General features: G+C 45.0%; 2 protein-coding genes across 3 annotated transcripts; both read left to right on the top strand.

Moving 5' to 3' along the window:
* The first annotated feature begins 134 nt into the window (after positions 1 to 134).
* On the top strand, positions 135 to 2,142 carry ndufb8 (NADH:ubiquinone oxidoreductase subunit B8). The gene is made up of 5 exons (XM_079756489.1): positions 135 to 234; positions 476 to 602; positions 785 to 884; positions 1,313 to 1,468; positions 1,949 to 2,142. Exons 1-5 carry the CDS (start codon positions 144 to 146, stop codon positions 2,039 to 2,041), a joined length of 567 nt encoding a protein of 188 aa, XP_079612615.1. The 5' UTR covers positions 135 to 143; the 3' UTR covers positions 2,042 to 2,142.
* A 129-nt stretch (positions 2,143 to 2,271) lies between these two features.
* On the top strand, positions 2,272 to 18,050 carry sec31b (SEC31 homolog B, COPII coat complex component). Of its 2 annotated transcripts, none has more exons than XM_079756468.1 (26): positions 2,272 to 2,400; positions 3,064 to 3,172; positions 3,392 to 3,515; positions 3,778 to 3,973; positions 4,231 to 4,326; positions 4,984 to 5,124; positions 5,873 to 6,015; positions 6,541 to 6,640; positions 6,951 to 7,112; positions 7,962 to 8,114; positions 8,404 to 8,634; positions 8,854 to 8,928; positions 9,722 to 9,814; positions 10,087 to 10,195; positions 10,425 to 10,603; positions 11,046 to 11,172; positions 11,291 to 11,436; positions 11,838 to 12,011; positions 12,641 to 12,787; positions 13,118 to 13,319; positions 13,437 to 13,847; positions 14,848 to 14,906; positions 15,183 to 15,308; positions 15,555 to 15,674; positions 16,120 to 16,191; positions 16,700 to 18,050. In XM_079756468.1, exons 2-26 carry the CDS (start codon positions 3,094 to 3,096, stop codon positions 16,877 to 16,879), a joined length of 3,645 nt encoding a protein of 1,214 aa, XP_079612594.1. In that variant the 5' UTR covers positions 2,272 to 2,400; positions 3,064 to 3,093; the 3' UTR covers positions 16,880 to 18,050. The 2 variants fall into 2 exon arrangements, with proteins under 2 accessions (XP_079612594.1, XP_079612595.1); XM_079756469.1 differs by lacking the exon at positions 2,272 to 2,400 and adding an exon at positions 2,519 to 2,635.
* Positions 18,051 to 22,453: the final 4,403 nt, after the last annotated feature.

Genomic DNA, 22,453 nt, shown 5'->3' with positions numbered 1-22,453 from the left:
TTCTTTATTATATTATATTATATTATATTATATTCAGCACTATACCTTTGCTTTTCGTAGGACCATCTGCCCCTTTTCGCGACCCATAGATTCACACGCACATGCGCGTTTCATTTGTATCGCAAAACAGCCAGTGTCAAAAAATGGCTGGTGTTGGTTTTCAGCGATGGGTCCGGACCCTTTCAAAAGGGAATATATCTGGTATTTCAGGACTGCTGCCGGCATGTAGATCAGGTGAGATATTGACTTATTTTCCCATCAACATTGGAGCAATATACCTTAATAATTTACTTGCATTATGAAGCACTTGCCCCGATGTCAACATAACCTTGACGGGCTATTAGAAGCTAGCGCTAGCAATACAACCCAAGTAACGTCTTACTGTCAGATATAATAACAAGATGGATCCAACCCATTGGTTAAGTTGTCATCTTATAGTCTTTGTAAATAACAACGATTTAATTATGGTTTTCAGCCTCTGGAGTTTCGAAGGATATGCTACCTGGAGCATTCCCCAAAAGTCCCGAGGAGATGGCCGCTGCAGCTAAGAAATACAACATTAGGGTTGAAGACTATAAACCATTGGCCGACAATGGCGAGGGGTACGTCTTTAAATCACAGACGTGTTTGCATTGGCCGTCTATAATCGGTTTTGGCTATAATGTGCATATTGTGTTTTTAACGTGTATTCGGTCCCTTTCTGAACGTCATCACTTCACATGAGGATGAATGAATTGTTGAGATTGTTGCAACTAATCTAACGGTAGTTTGTATGTCTCTGTAGATACGGCGACTATCCTCAGTTGCCAGATAGATCTCAGCAAGAAAGAGACCCCGCGTACCAATGGGACCATCCTGACCTGAGGAGGAACTGGAACGAGCCTGTAAGACTTGTAAAATTTATTGTTGTTGAAGTTCAACCAGTAATGGTTATGTTTCTTACTGGGCCTAGCAGACGTGTTGGTTCAGAATAGTTTTTGACAGAATTTGTTGGAGGTATAAGAATATAAGTCCTCATGTTAGTTGGACACCTAAATTGTTTAAGCTCATATGTCTAGAATTATGTTCACTCATACATAAAGTGTAATAGTCATTTAAATTACTGGACAATATCAGATTTCACAATTGAACAACAACCTTGTTTGGCTTTATTTTATTAAGCCAAAATGAATTCTGACATACTGTGGACTGTGTCAATGTGTTACTGAACTGTAATTTGGATAGTAGAAGCATAGTGTCTGTTGATAGCTTGAGAGTTAAAGTAACCTATACATGCATTAATCTAATTTTGTTTGGTCTGGATCATTTGCAGATGCACTGGGACTTTGACATGTTCATCAGGAACCGCGTAGACACCTCTCCCACTGTGGTTCCCTGGTCAACAATGTGCAAACAGCTGTTCGGGTTTGTTGGATTCATGCTGTTCATGTTCTATCTTGGGGACAAATTCCCAGCTTACCAACCAGTCGTAAGTACAGTTGAAATCATTCCATGTTCCTTTACCACACCCACGCACGCCATAATATATCCTGTTATTTTCTGGCTTTTAATATTATGGATGTATGGTAAGGAAGACAGGGGGCAGAGGGAGCTTTTGTTTAGCTGGACATTTGTTTTTGGTTCAGCAATGCAATTAAAAGTATGTACAAGAACCATATTTTTTGGTTCATCATGTAGCATATTTGCACAATATGTATAATTTTTAATGGAATTCAGTCACTTCATCTGACTAACTTAATAAACTGAAAGTTTCAGACACTTGAGTTCCCACCTAGTGGGTATCCCTTCAAATATCCTGATGTTTCTGAGCAAATCTGACCATAAACCATGCACATTAGTCTCGTATTTATAGGCTTAATCAGAACCAAAAGCCATTTTTACCATGTTTTGTCAGAAAATTGTCTTTATTATTATTAACTCTTTCGTATTGCAATCTTCTATCTTTCAGGGACCCAAACAATTCCCCTACAACAACCTGCACCTAGAGAGGGGTGGCAGCCCTGATGTGGAACCAGAAGAAGTCAAGAATTATGAAATATAATATTTGAATACCTTCGTGTGTATATGTACAATTTCTTCCATTAAAAATCTAAACATTGTATCTTTTTGTGTTACATGTTTGAATAATAATTATAAATGAGGCAGCCTGTTTACAATTTTATTTTTACGTTCTGACAAAAAAAAGTATTTCCACACACATGAACTACGTGTTCATGACCTTTTGGATTCAACTAAGTATTGGCGAATTGTTTTACCCATATGGGCCACCGTAGCGAAGTGACAACACGGCAAATAATTGGGTGGATGTCAGTGGCTAAGCCGCTAGCATTTTTGCCTATCCAAGCTAGCTTTGTACATTTTCTGGTGATCAGGGTGCCACAACTGCATTTAAAATCTTGAGTGAGTACATTGTAAATATCCAGCCTCCAATTCTGATTTGCGTTATACGTTGATATAACACGGGGATGGTTTGGTTAAATACATTTCCTGCTAGCTAGCAGTAGGTCTGCTCAAAGTCTGGAGCTAACCGACTGTCAAAGTTTAAACTATCAGCTATCTTTCTCATCGCCACCAGAGCGAGATTAGAATGAGTGTCTGCTGAGGTTTAAAACCTTGCAATGGTTGACATCTTTTGGTAAAAATGTTCAGTCGTTATTTTTCTTATTTCGACCAACCTTAGTAGTCGTACGTGAGCTAACAGTGCTACATGAAGATGTGTCCAGATTATCTGTGAAGGAAGTGTCGCTGCTGTTCACCTAATGCCACGTTAAATACTCCTTAGAGTCGATTATATCGCAGCATATTTATCATAGATGGCGATTATAAAGGACCTGGCAGAAAGCTTATACATCATGTTAACAGTCGATTGATGATTAGTTATTTCATGTAGTAGTCGATGCCCGTGTGTATAATGATGGAGACCAACTCATTGCATTTAAATGTGTATCAGATCCATTGATATATCAAGGCAAAACATGAATATTAGTATAAATCATATTCCTAGCTAATGTATGTCGACGGAATAAGTTCCATTCGTTAACTGGTTTCTGTTTCACCATCCAGGGAATAGGAAGTGCTCGCCTGAAGAGGAAGATGAGGCTGAAGGAGATCCAGAGGACCGCCCATCAGGCTTGGAGCCCTGCTTCGCATCATCCCATCTACCTGGCCCTAGGTTATTAACTCATCTTGTTTCACTAAATATTACATTTAATTTACTATAAAGCTTACTATCACTACCGTTTATACAGAAATCTATCATAGGAGGTGTTTTTGTATTCAGAGTTTGTAGTGCATATATATTATGTGTGTTATCTGTAATAGTTGATTCGTTTGAAGGCAGCATATTTCTATATTTTCATTTTTTATTTTAATGCTTTTGGTTCATTTACAGGTACATCAGCACAGCAGCTTGATGCCTCTTTCAATACCACTGCAGCCCTTGAGATATTTGAGATGGATTTTGCCGATCCCTCACTAGACATGAAGCTAAAGGGTTCCTTGCCAACCACAAACAGGTGAACTACAGTATTTGGAGCATACACATAGACACAAGCAATATTTGCACATAAAATTAAACTTGTCAAGTACTTATATTTGTTCCATGCACATTGATCATACAAGCATGAGAGTGGTAAAAATGCAATGTGGCAATTGTGCAACAGAATTATCTTAAATAGGCATAGTTTGAATCAAACTATTGACTGTTGGCCTGTGGCAGTAACATACAGTTGTTATGAATGGAGATTAAAGGATATCAAATACTTCTGTGTTCTTTAGGCTTCATAGTATCGTATGGGTGAATTTTGGATTGGGAGCAGATGGTACTGGAGGAAGACTGGTCAGTGGCAGTGAAAACGGTGCATTAACGGTCTATAACGTGGAAGCCATACTAGGATCTGCAGCAGACGCCATAGTAGGACAATCGGACAAGCACACAGGCCCAGTGCGAGCACTGGACTTCAACCCCTTTCAGGTAATGATGCTGGCCAGGGCCTTGTACTCTTGTCTTCTATAGGAAGGTTTCAAGTGATGTTGCACACATTCCAAGCCGCCATCTTGGGGCTTTTTCACCATAATAATATTAGTTGTAGAATAGTAGCTTTGGTTATTCTAGAGGTTTTGGTCAAGAAGAGGGCTGGCTGGCTCTCGGCTGACCCTTGGCTGGCTGTCATGGCTCTGTATTATACGCAGTTCAATATACAGGTATCTCTAAACACATCTCTCCTTCAGAGTAATCTTCTGGCATCGGGGGCAAACGATTCAGAGATCTACATATGGGATCTGAACAACTTCAACAATCCTATGACGCCCGGAGCCAAGTCACAGGTGATTATACATTAGAAACCTAGGCTGCTGAAGTGACCCACTTTTGTATTTGTATTTGTATTTTAATGCCGTTATTATAAATAAAGTTCAGAACATCCTCAACAAGGCTTAAAGTTAAGCTGTTGTTCTCTGTTTTCCTTGTAGATTATAGAGGTAAGAATGCTGGTCTCTGAGTTTTGTTTGTTTGAACAATTGTTTGTTTGTGGTGTGATGGTGATCTTGGTTTGTTGGAGAATGCTAATGCCTTACTAATCTCAATTTTTGAGTGTTGTTGTCCAGCAAAAAGCTGAATTAATTTAAATAATAAGTAATGTGGTATAAGCCAATGTTTAATATAGGATTGATTTCATGGGGTTATCTTTGAAACTGTGGAATTTGATTTGGTGAGAAAAAAATGTGGTTTGATTTTTACTGCTGAATTTTTCTTTTGTGTGCATGCGTTTGGATTTGCCGTGTATATTTCTGATTTAAGATACAATAGTGTTGGCAATTGATGATTCAAAAGATCTGGAAAAAAGTGTAAATATACACGAATAAGTATAGTTACCTTTCCAAATACACACAAATCCAAGATATATATGTATACAGTTAATCAGTCTTGCATATTTCTCAGGCTGCCATGCATTAATCTCATCCCGTCTTCTCTCACGTCTCCAGCCTGCAGAAGACATCAGTGTTGTCTCATGGAACAGGCAGGTGCAACACATCCTGGCTTCTGCCAACCCCAGTGGGAAAGCCGTTGTCTGGGACCTACGAAAGAATGAGCCCATCATAAAGATCAGCGACCACAGCAACAGGGTGCGTGGTAAAATGCAAATGTCTCTTGCTGCTTATACAAACACTGACCTGATGTTAGTGTTTGATCATAGTCAGATACCCACTTAAAGCTACATTACGTCAAACATTTGGGTATAATAGAATAATTGCGCTTTTTTTATATAGTATTGTGCATCTAATGTGGAAGAACTAGATGCTTTTCTATTCCAATTACCCCAAATAATAATAATCTGTCAGTTATCTTAACAAATTTGACCTTCCCCGACTCTGTCCATTGCGGAGACCAGCCTGTGGGCTGATTTTTATTATATCTGAACCAGGCTGGTTTTGCCTGGGAAAAGGAAGGAAGTGGCTAAATCTAAATACAAATAATGGCCCAAATTTCTGTTTGTTCATAACTTTACATTTTTACAATTTTATGGAGAATCATAACCATCATTAGTTTATGATTATTATTATCTGAATCCACTGAGCTGCACTACAGTACTATGAATGCACAAGTTTGAGCAGGCTGCAGTTCACATACCAGCCAAAGGGGCCAGTAGTGAGAATGAATTTATGATTCTTACTCATAGTACCTTTTTATAGCTGTGTGTGTAGGATTGAGTGACATCCAGTGTAACAGACTTGGCAGATACTCCGTCAACCTCACCGCTAGATGCCACTAAATCCTACACACTGCACCTTTAAGTCGATTCTGTGACAGGCAAATGGTTGTATGTATTTTTATCCAGCATTGTTTGTCTTGTGTGTTGTGTGGTTGCTACAGATGCACTGTTCAGGAATGCTGTGGCACCCTGAGGTGGCCACCCAATTGGTCCTGGCCTCGGAAGACGACCGCATGCCTGTCATCCAGATGTGGGACCTGCGTTTCGCTACCTCCCCACTCAAAGTCCTGGAGAACCACACAAGGTAGCTCTTTAGCATGTTGTCGTGCCGAACACTGAAGGGCATTTACATTTAGGGCATTTAGCAGACACTTATATCCAAATTGACTTGCAGTAAGTACATTTGTCAGAAGAAAGAGAAACAACAATATATCACTGTCAGTAAAGATGTTCACCAGAATATGCATTGTGATGTGGCATGCAGCAGACTGATGTGAAATTTTCTTTTCACCTTCTTCTTGACAGTGATTTTAGTTCTAAAATATAACATTTCCCTGCCTTAAATATCTCTTTTATTAAATTTTGTATCACAGTACCTCTACAAACTAGCTCTATTTGGCCTACCAGTTCACTAGTAACTAGACTTTGTGTTCCATAGATAATGTGTTTTTATTATTGGTAAAACGTGCTACACACACACTCTTAATGTTGGTTATCCAGTTAACTTATCATCAGTCATCTTGTGTTGTCATTGTGCATCATTGTACTCACTGTAACACTTCACACAGATATAAACCTGATCCTATCATGCAATGTGTGTTTTTATAAGGGGAATCCTGTCCATTTCGTGGAGCCAGGCTGACCCAGAACTCCTGCTGAGCAGCGCAAAGGACAACCGTATCCTGTGCTGGAACCCAAACACAGGAGAGGTGGGCGAGAGCTGGCACGCCGAAGCATCCATGCCATGCAATACTTTTCCTCAAGCTTATGATAATTAGGGTTTTATAGTTCTGAGCCTATAGGCTTAGCTATAAGCAAGCAAGCGTTCACATTTGTGAGCGATGCATGTGTCACGCAAAGCCGGTTGGAGTTCAGCATGTTTATACATGTTTATTATGTTTATACATATGTTTTAACAGAGGCATGCCAACTGCCTTTGCAGCCCCTCTCTCTCTGCTACATTGACATCATTACTAATGTCACTGTGAGTCCTAACGTCCAGCCCCGCTCTGGCTCCAGGTCATTTACGAGCTGCCCACCATCAACCAGTGGTGCTTCGATGTCCAGTGGTGTCCCAGGAACCCGGCACTGCTCTCCACCGCATCCTTCGACGGCAAGATCAGCGTCTACTCTGTGATGGGCGGAAGCCTCGAAGGCCAGCAGCAGAGCTCTGTGGATAAGGTAAGCAAAGATCAGCAAAGTCACAACTTTTCTCTGTTTTGGGACCTCAGTGGTGGAACGAGCTCCCTACCGAAGTCAGGACCGCAGAGTCGCTCACCAGCTTCCGCAAAAGACTAAAAACTCACCTGTTCAGAGTTCATCTCGACTGCATAGAAACCAATGCACAGTCACCATTGAATGTTGTACGTCCTGGCACTTGTACATTACACTTATTCAAGGTACTTAATTGTGTAGCATCTACAGTACCTGCTATCGCTGCTTTATACGGGGAATGGGTTAGCCTAGCGATTGTAATACTTGCACTTGGTTCTATGAACGTCTTTACTGTACCGACAGCGATATATTGTTTCACTTCTTATGACAAATGTACTTATTGTAACAAATGCACTTATTGTAAGTCGCTTTGGATAAAAGCGTCTGCTAAATGCCCTAAATGTAAATGTAAATAAGGTATCCTCCTCCTTCCTCCTCCTCCTCCTTCTCCGGTCTCCTGTTTATCTGCGTGGACAACGTACTCTATAGGGGAACTAAAGGATGTGATAACCGCCAATAGTGATGATCAATAACGATTGATTAATCAAGGATTACAACTTTGCTATTCATCAGTTTGTCTTTGCTCTTTGTGGGGGTTGGGTGAGTGGGTGATCAAAGGCTACACAAATATGTAAAAATAGGGTATTTAGGGATTAGGCATTTTGTTCAAGGATGCCTAAAGCTTGCTGCCGACGTATGGCGAGCAAACGTAGACTGAACCATTTCGGAGGCTCAACCCCCTAGCTAACAGTGATTTCTATGGGCCGCCTTAACGTATAGTGGTTGAATCTATTTGTGGGCGTTGACTTTCTCCAGATCTCCTCCTCGTTCGACAACATGGATCCCTTCGGCATGGGCCAGACCCTCCCTCCCCTACAGGTGCCCCAGCCCACGGCCCAGACCACCATCGTCCCCCCGCTCAAGAAGCCTCCCAAGTGGGTGCGGAGGCCGGTGGGGGCGTCTTTCGCAGTGAGTGCCCCGCCACGCCCCTGCCTAACCCCTTCTTACCATTCGTCACGACCCCTGAATCGAAATGAAGATGCTCCTTTTGATTCCCCATCTCCAAGTCTCTGTCGCAGGGTCGAAAATGTACTTAAAGGATTTGGTTTTGTGTTGCCGGAGTGGAAAACTCTAACAGCACAGCAGTTGTTTTTTTTGGTCATCCTTAATGGTTGCACCTGCAGAATTTTCGAATCCATCCGCCATTGGCTGGGTCTCTGGGTGTTAACGGCGGACCCTCCCCGTGTCTTTCCCCCAGTTCGGCGGTAAGCTGGTGACCTTCGAGAACCCCCCGCCAGTCCCGGCCCAGAGCCCGCAGCCCATCCCGCGGCAGGTGTTCGTGAGCCAGGTGACCACGGAGACAGAGTTCCTGCAGCGCAGCCGGGAGCTGCAGGCGGCCCTGCAGGCCGGGACCTTCGTCCATTACTGCCAGGCCAAGATCCAGAGCGCCCCCTGCGACGCCGAGCAGGACATCTGGAAGTTCCTCATGGTGGGCCTCCTATGTAGCACAATATGTTACAGTGTGTTCCTATGTATTACAATGTAGTACAGTGTGTTACAATCTGTTACTGTATTACAGTGTTACAATGTGTCACAGTGCGTTGCAATGTGTTGCAATCTGTTAGTGTATTTCAACTTATAGGTCGTAAGACAATCTTCTAACAAGATGGGTGATTATTTGTGTGTTTCGTCCTTTTGAAATGCACAGGTGAACTTTGAAGACGAGGCTCGTGTAAAATTCTTGAGACTTCTGGGCTTTAGCAAAGATGAATTGGAGCGAAAGGTAGGAAGATGTTTTTCGTGTTTTGTGTTCATATTGATCTTCATAACCGATGCAGAACTTTAAGTCGGTGTTAAAGGGTAATTCCGATGTAAAATGGATTTGGGATATGTTTTGTATGATAACGAGTTCAAACGTTCGTTTTGGAGCACAAAAAACGCATATAGACGCTTTCTTCAGTTGGCTGTTTTTAGCCGATTCTATCAAAACGCTATACACCTGGAACGATGGGGGCAGTGGTTATGGTAAAAACTAAATCTCCAAACCACTTTAAAGGCTAAAAGTAGCCCGACACTTCTTTGGTAGTATAATAAGGGTCTTAACATATAAAACGAGGCATTGAGAACTTTGTAAGTGTACAGATTGTTTATTAAAAATGACATTTTATACACACAATACCATCAGTAGATCACCCGTCGACGCCATTTTGTTTTTAAGTAGATTGGCGAACACAGAGCTTGCGTGTTGCTGACGGATGTCACAATCTCTGTGTTCGCTTATTATTGCTTATTGTACCCTTATTATACTACCAAAGAAGTGAAGGGCTACTTTTAGCCTTTTAAGTGGTTTAAAATAACGATTTAGTTTTTCCCATAACCAGGGCCCCCATCGTTCCAAGTGTATAGTGTTTTGATAGAATCGGCTAAAAACAGCCAACTGAAGAAAGCGTCCATATACGTTTTTTGTGCTCCAAAACGAACGTTTCAACTGGTTATCATACAAAACATATCCCAAATCCATTTTACACCGGAATTACCCTTTAACGTTAACCATCAACGTTTGACTATGTTTGAAGATTTCAAAATGCCTGGGGAAGAACTTCCAGCCCAATGGACACGGAGTGGACGCTAAGGATTTGGCTGAAAAGATGCAGCTGCTCTCCACGGAGGTCTGTAGCCCACAATGCATGAAGTCTGCTATGCGTCCCGCTGTTGCCCTCTGCTTTAAGCAGAGTCCCTCTACCTCAGCAGGCCTCTGCAGACATGACTACATTTTTACTTTGTTGTGAATGATGCATTTACTTCTACAAGGCACTGCACATTTAAAAGATTATTCCTGGGTTCCTTCAACTACTCTGTATTCTGTATGTCGCTTGGGGATAAAAGCCTCTGGTCAACAACAGTGTAATGTAATGTGAACGTCAACGTTTTTTTTTTCCAGAGGGCGGATGAAGCAGGCGCTGTATCCGACACCGGCTCCACGTCGCCCACAGACTTCTTCAGCCAGATCCCTCAGGACAAACCCAGCTTCCAGATCCCAATTTCATCTGGTGAATACAATGGCTTTCCTTCTTTCTTTGTTTTCCTTTCTTTCTCTCTGACTTTGTTTCATTCTTCTTTCTTTTTCTCTCTTGGTTTGGGCTCTATCTTTGACCATCTCTCTCTGTTTCTTTTTCTCTTTCTTTGTTTCCTTCTTTCTGTGTTTCTTTCATTGCCGTTTCCTCCTCGGTCCCCCCTTGCTCACCACACCTCGTCCCACCCACCCCCCCCCTCTCTCAGACACTGACGGGCTGATCAGCCAGGCGCTGCTGGTGGGGAACTTTGAGGGGGCGGTGGACCTGTGTCTGAACGACGGCCGCTATGCCGAGGCCATCCTGCTGTCCGTCAGCGGCGGGGAGGAGCTGCTGAAAAAGACCCAGCAGAGATACCTGGACACGCAGAAGAACAGCATCTCCATGGTGAGGCCACCGAACCACAGCCATAGTCAATAGTTCCATACACGCCCCATCAGCCTGTTGCTGCGATGCGTCAACGTACGATCCAATGGCCAATGCTGTGTCTGTGTATAGTGTCTCTGGTCATAGCCCCTCATATGTATGGTCTTCATGCTCTATATTTAAGAATGATGTCCCCCCCTGTCATAGTTTACGCTTTGCAGTAGGAAACGACAGAATAAGAACGACAGAATCAGGACCAGTGCACCAGGTCTTAGGTTAAGCTGTATATTTTATCATTTATCATTTAAGTATTTCCACAAGTTGTGAAGGATTTTAAAAACGTATAGCAAAAATGAATATGCTACAAACGATCCATCCATCCATCAACACTCACTTTTTTCTCAGCTAGCGTTGCTGTCCTTTCATGAGCTACCGAGACACTGACCTTTCCCCCCCACTGCAGCTCATCTCGTCGGTGGTCACCCAGAACTGGAGGGACATTGTGCAGAGCTGTGAGCTGGACAACTGGAAGGAAGCTCTGGCCGCTCTGCTGACCTACGCCCACCCTGAGGAGTTCGCCCCCCTGTGTGGTAAGCTTGTCATGTGATTTTAAGTACAGAGCACCAAGTTCCCCAAGTGTCCTTGAGTCCCCCTCGTGTCTTTCTTGGCGTTTAACACCTTCCTTGTACGTTCATGTGAACCCATCAGACACGCTGGGCGGGCGTCTGGAGACAGAGGGGACGGAGAAGCGCTCCCTGCAGGCCTGCCTCTGCTACATCTGCTCCGGGAACCTGGAGAAGCTGGTGGAGTGCTGGGCCGCGCAGAGGGACTGTTCCTCCCCGCTCGTCCTGGAGGTACGGCGAAACAAACGCCCCTTCTTCATATGGTTGATACACAAGCAAATGAATACAATAGCTTCTTCTTCTGTTGTTCTATTGACTGATAGGCTTACTCACGATCCCAATACTGTTATAACAGAGATGAATACAACGACATTGCATCTAGGTCCTCCGAATTAAGCTAGACCTGTCGAATTGCCACAAACCATGTGCAAACTATTAAACGCGAAACAGCATGCGCCTTGAATCAATATAATATAATATCGAACTTCCGACCCACCCCTATACGTTTTCCGCCGGGGCAAAATGTCACGTGTGGGAGGCTTTGGTCAAAAGCATCCCCCAAACGGCTAAACATATACATGGCTGTAGTTCCTGAGCCTCAAGCTAAAAGCCGTCTCCCTTGAATGACGCAGGATCTGGTGGAGAAGGTGATGATCCTGCGCAAGTCCATCGAGCGCCTGCGCAACAGCGATGTGCCCCTGCAGAGCCCCACCCTGGCCGAGAAGCTCACCTGCTACGCCGGCATCCTGGCCGCCGAGGGCAGCCTGGCCACCGCCATGACCTACCTGCCCGACAACTCGGATCAGGTCAGTAGAACCTGGGGCGTTGGTCTTTAGTCTCCGTACGTCTCGATGCGTCCCCACACCCCTCCCACGCACTCGTTGCAAGTTGTACGTCCTGGCAGGTAATGTACGCCCTTATTGTATGTTGTACGTCTGTCGTACGTGCGCGCATTAAAGGAGCAGGCTATAATTGGTGTGATCAGCGAAACCTGTATTTGCCCTAAGAAGAGGCCCCTGTGAAAGTGGGTATCAAACCTAACATACCCTGCATTCCAATACCCATACTTCCATACTATTTAGTATGTCTGGAAAATACAGTGTCTGTTCTACTACATCTGATAGTACGCATTTCGCAGTACGCAAGCCAACATGGCCTGCATAGCCAGCATGGCCTGCATTCTTGCCAATCCTCTGTGCAGCAGGAGATATGACTGAGCCTCTTTAGCACGATGGGTGACCCTACATGTGATCTTATCGGTGAAGTCCCCTGTTAAATGTCCCGTTTGTATACATACTGTGCGCAACAGCACGTGCTTAATGATGAGTGCAGTATGTGCGAAGTAAAAGGAAACGGTATGCGATTTGGAACACGGCCATGGCCTCTTACGCAGTATGGCGCGAGATTGGCTGATGGCGCCTTCTTGTCTCCCCAGCCAGGGGTGGTGTCGCTGAGGGAGCGCCTGTTCCACGCCCAGGCGGAGCCCCCCGCGGCCCCGGCGCCAGGCCGCGACCGGGCCGCCGCCGCCCCTTACGGCAGAGTGGGCGTGGCCCAGGCTCCGGCGCAGAGCGCACAGATCATGGTACCCACGGGCGTCTGGGGTTCATCGCTATGAGGCTGATGAGGATGAATTAAAACAAGAATATTATTTCAGTAATACTATCTAGAGGCAATACATATTGTCTTGTGAAATCTTACACTTTGTTATGGTTAATTAACAACATCATTTAGTGATATTATCTACAGATGAGTCTAAATATTTGTAACCGATCACATAAATGAATTGTATGTTATCTTGGTAATGTTATCACCAGACGATGTGTAAAACGGTCCTGCCTTCCCTTTGATCCCGTCCGTCCCTCACTATAATGACGCCCCCCATGTCTCCTGGGTGACGCCCTCGCCCCTCTAGGGTCAGTACCAGCCCGTTCCCCCGGCCCATCAGATGGTTCCGGGTGGGCAGCGCCCCGCGCCAGCCCTGTTCCCCCCGCAAGCCCCCGGCCCCAACCCCGTGCCCGGCCAGCCCCCCAGCGGCCACATGATGCGACCCAGTGCGCCACGCCCGCCCGCCCCCACCCGGCCGTCCTACCCCCAGCATCCCGCTCCAGGATCAGGTTGGGCCTCAGGCCAATAATGACCACGATGTTCATTCATGTGCGTTTAGTTTCTGGTTGTGTGACCGCTGCTCCGTGACGCTTCTCTCTCCCGGGGTCTGGTGTGCGTTCCCTCAGGGTTCCCCGCTGCTCACCAGCCCTTCCAGCCCTTCCAGCCGCAGCCCATGCACATGGCCCCGCGCCCCGCCTTCCCTCCGCCGGGGCCCTCCATGCCCGCCGCTGGCCTGTCGGGCCCCCCGTTGCCGTCCTCGTCGTCCGCTCCCGGGGGCCTAGGCTCCATGCCCACCCCGGGCGTGCCGCCCATGGGCTTCATGCCCTCCTCCTCCATGCCCAGTGCTCAATCCCAGGGGCACTTCCCCAGCTTGTACGCCCCAGGGCCCGGGCACAGCCAGGGGCATCCTCCGCCTCCCATGGCCGGGGCCCCGTACCCTCCCCCCAGCCCCGGGTACCCGCCCGGGGGTCCCGGAGCCCCCGCTGTGAGGCCCTTCTCTCCAGCAGTCAAAGCTCCTCCTCCTCCTCCCCCTACAGGTAACGCCAGCCCCCCCGCCAGACATGCCCACATGCTGCCTGATCATGCAGTGTTGTTGAGCCTGACAGTGGTTGCCGGTGGGTGGGTTGATATGTGCCCCTGGCGGTTCATTATTTTCATTGAGATGCCCTTTACTTTCAGGGTTCTTCCCTTGGCTGGGTCCCCAGTCTGGTGATCAAGGTGACAGGGTTAGAGGTGGATGCGGGCTGGTAGAGATGTGTGTAACGAGTGCTTGCTTCCCACAGCCCGATAGCATGTAGGAACACGAGTGTTGGCATGATGAACGGGAGCACACTGTTTCATTTTGCAGTGTCCCCGTGATTATGTAGTGCAGATTTTCCGGTTTGCGCAGTGTAACGGACTTCGTCAGATTGAGCGAATCCAAACTGTCGGGATGTATTCTGAACTTTTGTAACCGTTAGGAAAACAGTGTTTCCATTGTCAGCGGTGTAATTTGCGTATGTAGGTCAGAAGTCACGTTCATTTGATTATGAAACAGGATAACTAATGTATTCACACTCTTCTCTCGCCAGTCAAAAAAAGGAAAATGCCAGGGAAAGAATTTCAGTATCTACTTAGAAGAGACTACATCACAAGAAATCTGGTCACTTTTCACAATTTCTGAGTCCCAAAATGCACATTTGTGTAACGGAGACACATGCACGACCTTTCCCTAACCTGAGGTGGCCTGTATTGTTTAGGAGCTTTAGAAATGAGTCACACTGCCTCTTGGTGGAACACAGATGGGCAAATGTCAGTGGTTGGACAATAGGGCAGTGAAAGACACCACACGCGTCAAAGCCTGCTCAGTGACAGTTGAACGAATGAAGAGATAATGCTTACCCCGTTTGCAGTTCCATTATTTCCTGGGCGAGTTTTTCCTAGCGCTACAATCATTTGCTTGTGTGTGGCTATGGGATGAAGGGGCTTTTGTTTTCTTTTGGGGGGGGAAGAAGCGTGGTCAAGACTGTTTCTAACTGAAAGCATGCTCCGTTTTAGGGGGTCAAGATGGCTGGAATGACCCTCCTGCAGTGCGAGGTGGTCCCAGGAAGAAGAAGGTACTTGTTCATGTCATTTGTTTCTTTCTGTGCCCTGTGTAAGCGTTCACCATGAAATGTGAAAGTAGACACAACAAAGCACTTTTTTGACACTTAAATTATGTCAACTGGATATTACCTAGGTGTCATAAAAATACCACAAACAATCAAAGTTTTAGGGCTAGAGTACAGGGGGCTGTTATAAAAGATGGCTTGTAAGGCCCTTTGTGACTAATTGTGATTAAGGACTCTACGGATAAAATGTACTTGACTTGACTGTTCTTTCCCCGTACAAAGGTCCCCGATAACTACACTCCCCCGACCCCCATCACGGCCCCTGTGATGGGCTTCCAAGGGGATGCTGGTCAGCCCCACGACCACGCCCAAGTCCCTCCAGGGGCCCCACAGGAGCCCAGTGTTCAGGTGGGTGTCCTAAAACCATACAGAGACTTGTCACCACATCTCCCCCGTCTAAATTGATTAGCAGATGAATCACATCTATAGGTCAATTTAACAGAATAAGATGAAATAAAATAAATAACTGGAGTGAAAGTAAGATGGAAAATAAGTTTAAACAAAACAAATGATGAAAAAGTGACTTTCTGCCAAAAGTTATGGCGGCATGGAAAAAAAAAGTGAACCAATTGTACCTCCTCCACCCTCCTACAGCTCCTCCAGCAGCTGCCGGCCGAGCGAGTGGAACAAAGGGAGATCCCGGCCGAGCACATGATCCTCAAGAGCACCTTTGACAGCCTGGTGCAACGATGCCAACTGGCTGCTGGAGACCCTGTAAGCCCCGCCTCCCCTTTACCAACAGCAGTTTGGACCAATGGGAATGGGGCTTGTACATCAGAATGCATCATGGGATTTCTTTGGTCTCTATGCTAGATACTAAACCTTATCGAGAGAGAGTTTGGGGTTCTGTAACGTCCAAAATGTAGTCAATATGCTTAACCCAGGCTTATAAAAACTCTATTGCCACATCTTGCATGAGAAAAGCTGTGGCAGTTTCAAACATTGTCTTCCTTTTAATAATTGTATGATTTAATCGCTAAACAATGACCCTGGAAACAATACTTATAACACACCCTACCTAACATTTCAAAGCTCTTATGCTTCCAAAATGGAGACGGCCAGTGAGAAGGGATGTTGCGTACACAAGCCCTATGAAAGTTGATTTTTCGAAAGTTTTGTTTGAGTCTAATGAGAACAATGTCTTTTGTTCTTTTGGCAGCAAACCAAAAGGAAACTGGAAGACGCAGCCAAGCGACTGGGATACCTGTATGACAAGCTGAGAGAGCAGTCGGTGAGAGGTCACACACAGCACATGTTCTACCGCACCGTCGATGACCCTGAAACGTTGCACTTATGCAACTGAATACATACCATTTCTGCCCTTGGTTCTACCTTGGAGTATCCAGTTATTGGAGTTACTTCTTTTGATATTTATTCATAACTATTTTGCAGACACTTTTATACAAAGTAACCTGCAGCTGATTCAGACCCTTGTCATTAAGGAGTAGGGAGGAAAGGTGTTTCAGGTCTTTTTCTTGGATAGCTACAGGTTAGACTACGGACATTGGGGATCAAAACCTTTTTGTGGTTTTGAGTCGGAACACCCCTTGCTGTTACACTATCCTATCCCCTAGGTTCTTATTCAGTCATTCCCAATTAGACGCTCGCTCCAAGTGTAAAACACGAGCAGGTCTCTTCCATTCTACGGCTCGCTCGCTCCTCATCGTGCCGGCGCTGCCATGTTTTTCCCTGTTGTTGCTTACCTTCTCCCCCCCCCCCCCCCCCCCCCCCCGGCCCAGCTCTCCCCCAGCATCCTGGGCGGCCTGCACGAGATCAGCCGCTGCGTGGGGGGCCAGAACTACCAGCGCGGCCTGGAGGTCCACACTCAGGTGGTGGGCAGCAGCAACTTCAGCGAGATCTCCGCCTTCATGCCCATCCTGAAGGTGGTCATGACCATCGCCAACAAGCTGGGGGTCTGACCGTCCCGGCCTGCCTGGGGCGGGGGAGGGACACCGACCCACCCACCCACTCTCTCTCCGAAAAGGGGGGGTGTTAAAGATCGTATTTGTTATATAAATATATATATTAATATTTATTTCTTCTCTCTTTTGTGCTCATGATGGATGTGGTTTTTGGTGTTAGGAGAATGGGTAAAGGATGTGCCGAGAGTTAAAAGATGAGGTAAGGTCGCAACCGTGGTCCATATTTCTACAATGAGATGAATGGTCGTTGTTTGGCGGGGGTTCAATCCTTAAAATGGTTAGTGTTCGTAACTTTGGAATCGGGTGGTAAATATGTACTTGGAAGGCAAAGATGCCCCGGCGTTGTGATTAATGCTGTAGCTAGACACACAGCACAGTGAAATGGTCCCCTTATTTCAGGTTCCCGTTAGCCACTTAAAGTTTTAAACACAAATAAAATAAAACAGGACATCACTTCGACGGGAGGAGAAAGCAGAGCACTCGGAACCAAACTAATAGAAATCCAGACCCTTTGACCTGGAATGAATGTCCTGAAATAATGACTGTATGTACCATAGCACCCTAGCCTCTCCCACTCAAAGCGTTGTGCCATTTGATGATTCTTGGGCCAAAGCACTGAACAGAATGTAATTTCAAACAATGTTGGTCAAGTCGCTGGATAGTTTAGTTTCTTTGTCTTCAATTTTGTCATTTTGTGCTTGTGAGAGTTTAGGCATTTTCCCTCTGAAACCTATGTCCGTGATCATGCCCGTCTTCAGCTATGTACCTTCAGCTCCTGGGAGAACTGGGCAGCTCACCGATGTTGGTTCATAGATACATTTTCTACTGAATTGATCAATTTCCTCAACCACTGCTTTTGCAGTGTCTGTTGCGCTGTTTAAAAAGGCTGTCCTCCATTACAAAACGATTTTATTTTTTGTTTTAAAACCATCGGTTGATTTGTCTGAAAAAAAATTAACATAGTGAGTGCAGAAATAGAGGACAAACTGTATGGAAAATGGCTGGTGTGTTGTCATTTGATGACGGTTCAACAAAGCTGGAGAGAATGTGTATATTATGGCAACAGAAGGCATTGAAGTGCCTCAGTGCTCATTTTGGTTGCACCGATATTTCTACAATCCATGTTGCTTTATGGTTTTATGTATTTTTCAAATAAACTAAAAATAAAGAAATAAATTCAAAACAGACGAATTTGATGACTTTGCTTCCGTTCTGGAAATTTCTGAGATAAAGTATTTACTAGTAGTAAAGATGTCAGAATGCCAACGATGTCAGGAACCTATGTTGTATTATTATAATGTCGATTTCGATTACGCTTGATAAAAATTGCTTTAAGTTGGGCTGTTCTAATTATTATAAACACTACTTAGAACTACGATTATATATCGTTTAACGTCAGCGCCAAACTCGGCTGCGGCTGTGTATTGCAGACTGCAGCCAAGTCCCGCCCTTAGGATGTTGTATGCTACATTTCCTGTTAGCCTACCTTGATGGGGGTACGCCTATTTATTGAATATAATAATACCGGTATGTTAATATGTACTGCTCGACTGCTATCCGAAGTGAAAAACCAGAAAAGTGAACAGTAGGAAAACAAATGCTTTGAAATGGTATTCGAAATATTTGATGTTGTATATGCAAATATATATTCTGTCCAAACCAATACACTCGCCACACTTTTATGCAAAGCGTTAAGTCAATTCAACCATGAAGATGCAACCTAAAAAGTATAAGAATCATGGGAGAACCGAAATCTATTAACTTAGGAAACTGCAACACAATGAAAAGTGCCACAATACAGAAACCGGTGATAGAGAACGTTTTTTTTTATTTATTTATTTTTAAGTGCCAGGATCCAGTCCGACCAGATGAGTTATTTATATATTCTTTCCTGAATAGGCTGCCATGGGGGACAGCTGGTAAGTGGGTTTCTTAGCCTCGCCATCGGGTCAAGAGAGCAGGTGGTTGGGCGTTGAAAAGTAACAAGGAAAGCACCTCATTGGTAGAGAGGATTGAGAAGGGGTTTAGAGCAAGGGATGAAGAGGTGGATACAGGACAGGTTGTGCCAACAGGTGGGTGGGGAAATGAGCGTATTTCACCAATCTTTTTCACAAGATAGTTAACAAAAGGGCATTAACTTTAGGGGGTAGGGCGACCGAGGAGGGCGGAGAACATAACGTTTTGGGGTTGGGGAAGGACTATTTAATTGTAGTTTGAAAGAACGAGCCTTAGCAAATGAAGAGTTGTAAAAGAAGAGAAGAAAAGAAGGTCTTCAGCGTCCGCTTGGATCCGAACCGTTGTCTTTCAGCAGCTCGTAGGAATGTTCTGTACGCACACAATGAGGCCCTATAGAGCAGCTCCATCCCAGACCAAGACGCACAACATTACACCACCCTCATTAGCAGCCAACAAAATTCCCCTAGAATGCTGTTCTCCATCATCACACCATCTTGATCTCCCCCCCAAAAGCCCCCAGGCGCACCTTAACCCCAGCTCCTAGTTCCTGGGCTTCCTCCAGGCCAAGTGGCACCTTGCTCCCCCCTCCGCCCTCCACACACATCAGCCACAGGGCGTGGCTCCCTCCATGGTGGCCAGTTCTCCTTCTCCCCTATAGATCTCTGAAGAATAAGTCCCGCCTCTGAGGCTCCCGGTTCCCTCTGTCAAATGTTTATTGGAAATAACATGGCGTTTTTTAATGATCGTCCATAACAAACTCTGTAGGTGGCGAAGAAGTAAAAGCTGCATGACGTTTGGAACTTCACACGTTTTCCATCTTGTTTCGACTGGGTTTTTGGATTGTCGGTGCTGTTAAAGTAGTAAACTATTATTAATGCTACTTTAATGGCACCGACAATCCAAAACGACATTGGAAACTAGATGGAAAAAGTGTGTAGGTCAAAACGTGACACAGCTTTTACTTCTTCCCCACCTACAGAGTTTGTTATGTATGATCATTCAAGAACCCCATGCTATTTCCCATAGACATTTGACCGAGGGAACTGGAGCCTCGGAGGCGGGAATTGTGGTATAATATAATATATCTATATATTTTGTGCCTCTTCTGACATCACAAGTGGGCGTGACCACGTAGATGTATGACGGATAGATGAGCAACGCTTGCTACAGTCCACTGGGTAGGCTGGTAGACTGATCTATCCAGCACATATCTAGGTGGACACGCCCACTTGTGATGTCAGATGAGGCAGATTTTCAAAACGGCTTGTAATGGCTGATCACACTCACACCTGGTGGTATAATATGTCACCTTTAACCTTTGCAGGCATCATAGTGGACGTTGTCAACTCCTCCATGGGAGCTGGCCTGGTACCCTCTAGCTTCAAAACTGCCGCAGTATCCCCTATCCTCTAAAAGGCAGGTCGGGACCCTGATGACCTCGCAGACGACCGATTGATCTCTGACTTTCTTTTTCTGAGCAGAATCCTAGAAAGAGCAGTTGCGCGTCCGGCTCAAGGAACACGTGTCCAACCACGAGCTCTGTGAAGCCCTTCCAACTGGCTTCAGAGCACAACACAGTCCCTTGTGAACCGCCTGCGCCAAATACAAATCTGCATGGCATCTAACCTACTACAGCTGAAGAGCAGTAAGACACATTACTTGTGGTTTAAGGTCCACAATGGTAATAATAATTCAAGTTTTAATGTGATCCCTAGGGACCTCCAAATAATGTCCAAAAAAGCGATTCTGATTTTTTAATTTATTATAATCACTATCTTACTTGTGAGTTATGACCTTTAGTATTACAGGCTAATTAAGTAAGCGCAATTGAACTATGAAGGAACCTCATCACTTGACACTAGGTCTTCTCGACACTGACATAGACGATTACATAGGAGGATTCCACAAGTTGCGAGCGGGGGTGAATAGCCGTTTTTGCTATCAGTTACTTGAGCATAGTGTCACCATATGCAAATATATGGTATGTAGTATCATTGCAAACAAACGTAAACACTGATCCATGCAGCCCCACCTCACAAGGGCCTGATATTAGTGTGTGACCCTCTGCTCAGCATCACTACACATGGGGTTAAACCATCCCAGGTAGCCCAGGTAGTAGCTTGTGATAATGTTGGATACATAGACCCTCAAATATGAACACCATTTTACCCAGACCGTGTCCCTCTGCTTTTAAGCTTGAAAAAATTTGTTCCACTAAATCCATGTTGGTGTATTTTAAATATATGACGCAGTAGAATATTAGGACCAATACAGCCAATGAAACTTTACTATTGCAATGGCTTTTTTGAGTTACCTTGACTGGACTGGCCAAAATGGCTTGGTCTGTCGTTGTTTTTCCCTTTGGCTGTAGTTGGAGTCTTGTCTATAGGTCTGTTGTTCTTTTTCCCTCTGGCTGTATTTTGAGCGTTTGTTTAAGTCTGTTGTTTCTCCCCTTGGCTGTATTTTGAGTGTTTGTCTGAGTATGTTGTTAAATATTAAGTAGGCTAACTTCGATTTGCCTTAGCTGTTGATGGATGGCTTCCTGATTACATAGCAGGCATGTTAGTATGCATTCTAATTGTACACTGCTTTAGTGTGTCCGTTTCGATTCCCATTTGATGTTCTTCACCTGATATTCTCTGATATGAGGTGGGAGGAATTTCGGCCACGTGTAATTTTCCAGATATAAAGGGTCTTGAAGCCAATGAACTAGTGAAGTTTTCTATGTACAAGTAAGGCAGATAACAAACAATAATGTGCTGGAAAATAATCATTTTTGATGAGAATTGGTCAGGGGTAGTCTTTTTTGTGATATTTTTTTATTAGAATTGCATCAGCCCCAAAAATATAATTGTGGTCTTTCGCCTTTGCTGACATTTCATCTTGATATTTAAACTTATGTCACTTCACCAATAAGGGGTTTTAACTTTTGAGCCCCCTGAGTCCAAACGGCCCCTTGTCGGGGCGATGTCGTTATCGACCGGCTGGGATTGCCCACGGCATAGACCAACACCAAATAATAGAGAGCAACCTCCTGAGGGCTAGAACAGGCTACCGGCCTACAGGAGGTGGCGCCCTACAGCCGGAAAAGTTGTCAAACCCGTTCGGAAATATTTTGCGTCTAAAACGGTACACCTCAGTCCGGAACTTGCACCGACTCGTCGTTAAGGCGGCTACCTCATTTTAAGGATTGGTCCAAGAGAGTCACAAGTCAAGGATCTATTGCTGATTGGCCGAGTTGAATCAGACGCTGCGGATCGCGCGCTGTGCATGCGGGCAGGAGGCCTGGAGGCTGAACTGCAGTAACCTCGTGTCCGACTGCGGTGACGGGGACATGATGTAACTTTGCAACGTGCATGCCGGTTGCTAGAACAGTTCCACACCGCTGTGCTCTATAGAGGTTCACCATCTCAAATGTGCTTACTACATTCGACCTTATGCAATTTGATGTTGTTCCTTTTTTCTTTTAAGCGACTGCCCTAACTATAGGGGCCAGTAATATAAATAGACGGGTGTGTCAACAAGATGTAGACTTACTTTCCAAGTAGGAGAGTTGTTCAGAATGCATTGTAGACTACTGATTGCATTCAGTGTGCACAAAAAACAACAACTGAG

The sequence above is a fragment of the Pollachius pollachius genome (genome assembly GCF_949987615.1).
Source record: "Pollachius pollachius genome assembly, chromosome: 19".
In the NCBI taxonomy this organism is placed as follows: Eukaryota; Metazoa; Chordata; class Actinopteri; order Gadiformes; family Gadidae; genus Pollachius; species Pollachius pollachius.
Note: the sequence above shows the minus strand (reverse complement) of the source record. Positions and strands in the feature narration are given on the sequence as shown.

Excerpts from the sequence above, each read along its gene's own strand:
- sec31b (XM_079756468.1), top strand. The coding sequence starts at position 3,094 with ATGAGGCTGAAGGAGATCCAGAGGACCGCCCATCAGGCTTGGAGCCCT. Across the intron at positions 6,641-6,950 it reads GGAACCCAAACACAGGAGAG|GTCATTTACGAGCTGCCCAC; the intron begins GTGGGCGAGAGC and ends CTCTGGCTCCAG. Across the intron at positions 14,907-15,182 it reads GTGGTCCCAGGAAGAAGAAG|GTCCCCGATAACTACACTCC; the intron begins GTACTTGTTCAT and ends CCCCGTACAAAG.
- ndufb8 (XM_079756489.1), top strand. The coding sequence starts at position 144 with ATGGCTGGTGTTGGTTTTCAGCGATGGGTCCGGACCCTTTCAAAAGGG. Across the intron at positions 603-784 it reads TTGGCCGACAATGGCGAGGG|ATACGGCGACTATCCTCAGT; the intron begins GTACGTCTTTAA and ends ATGTCTCTGTAG. Across the intron at positions 885-1,312 it reads GGAGGAACTGGAACGAGCCT|ATGCACTGGGACTTTGACAT; the intron begins GTAAGACTTGTA and ends GATCATTTGCAG.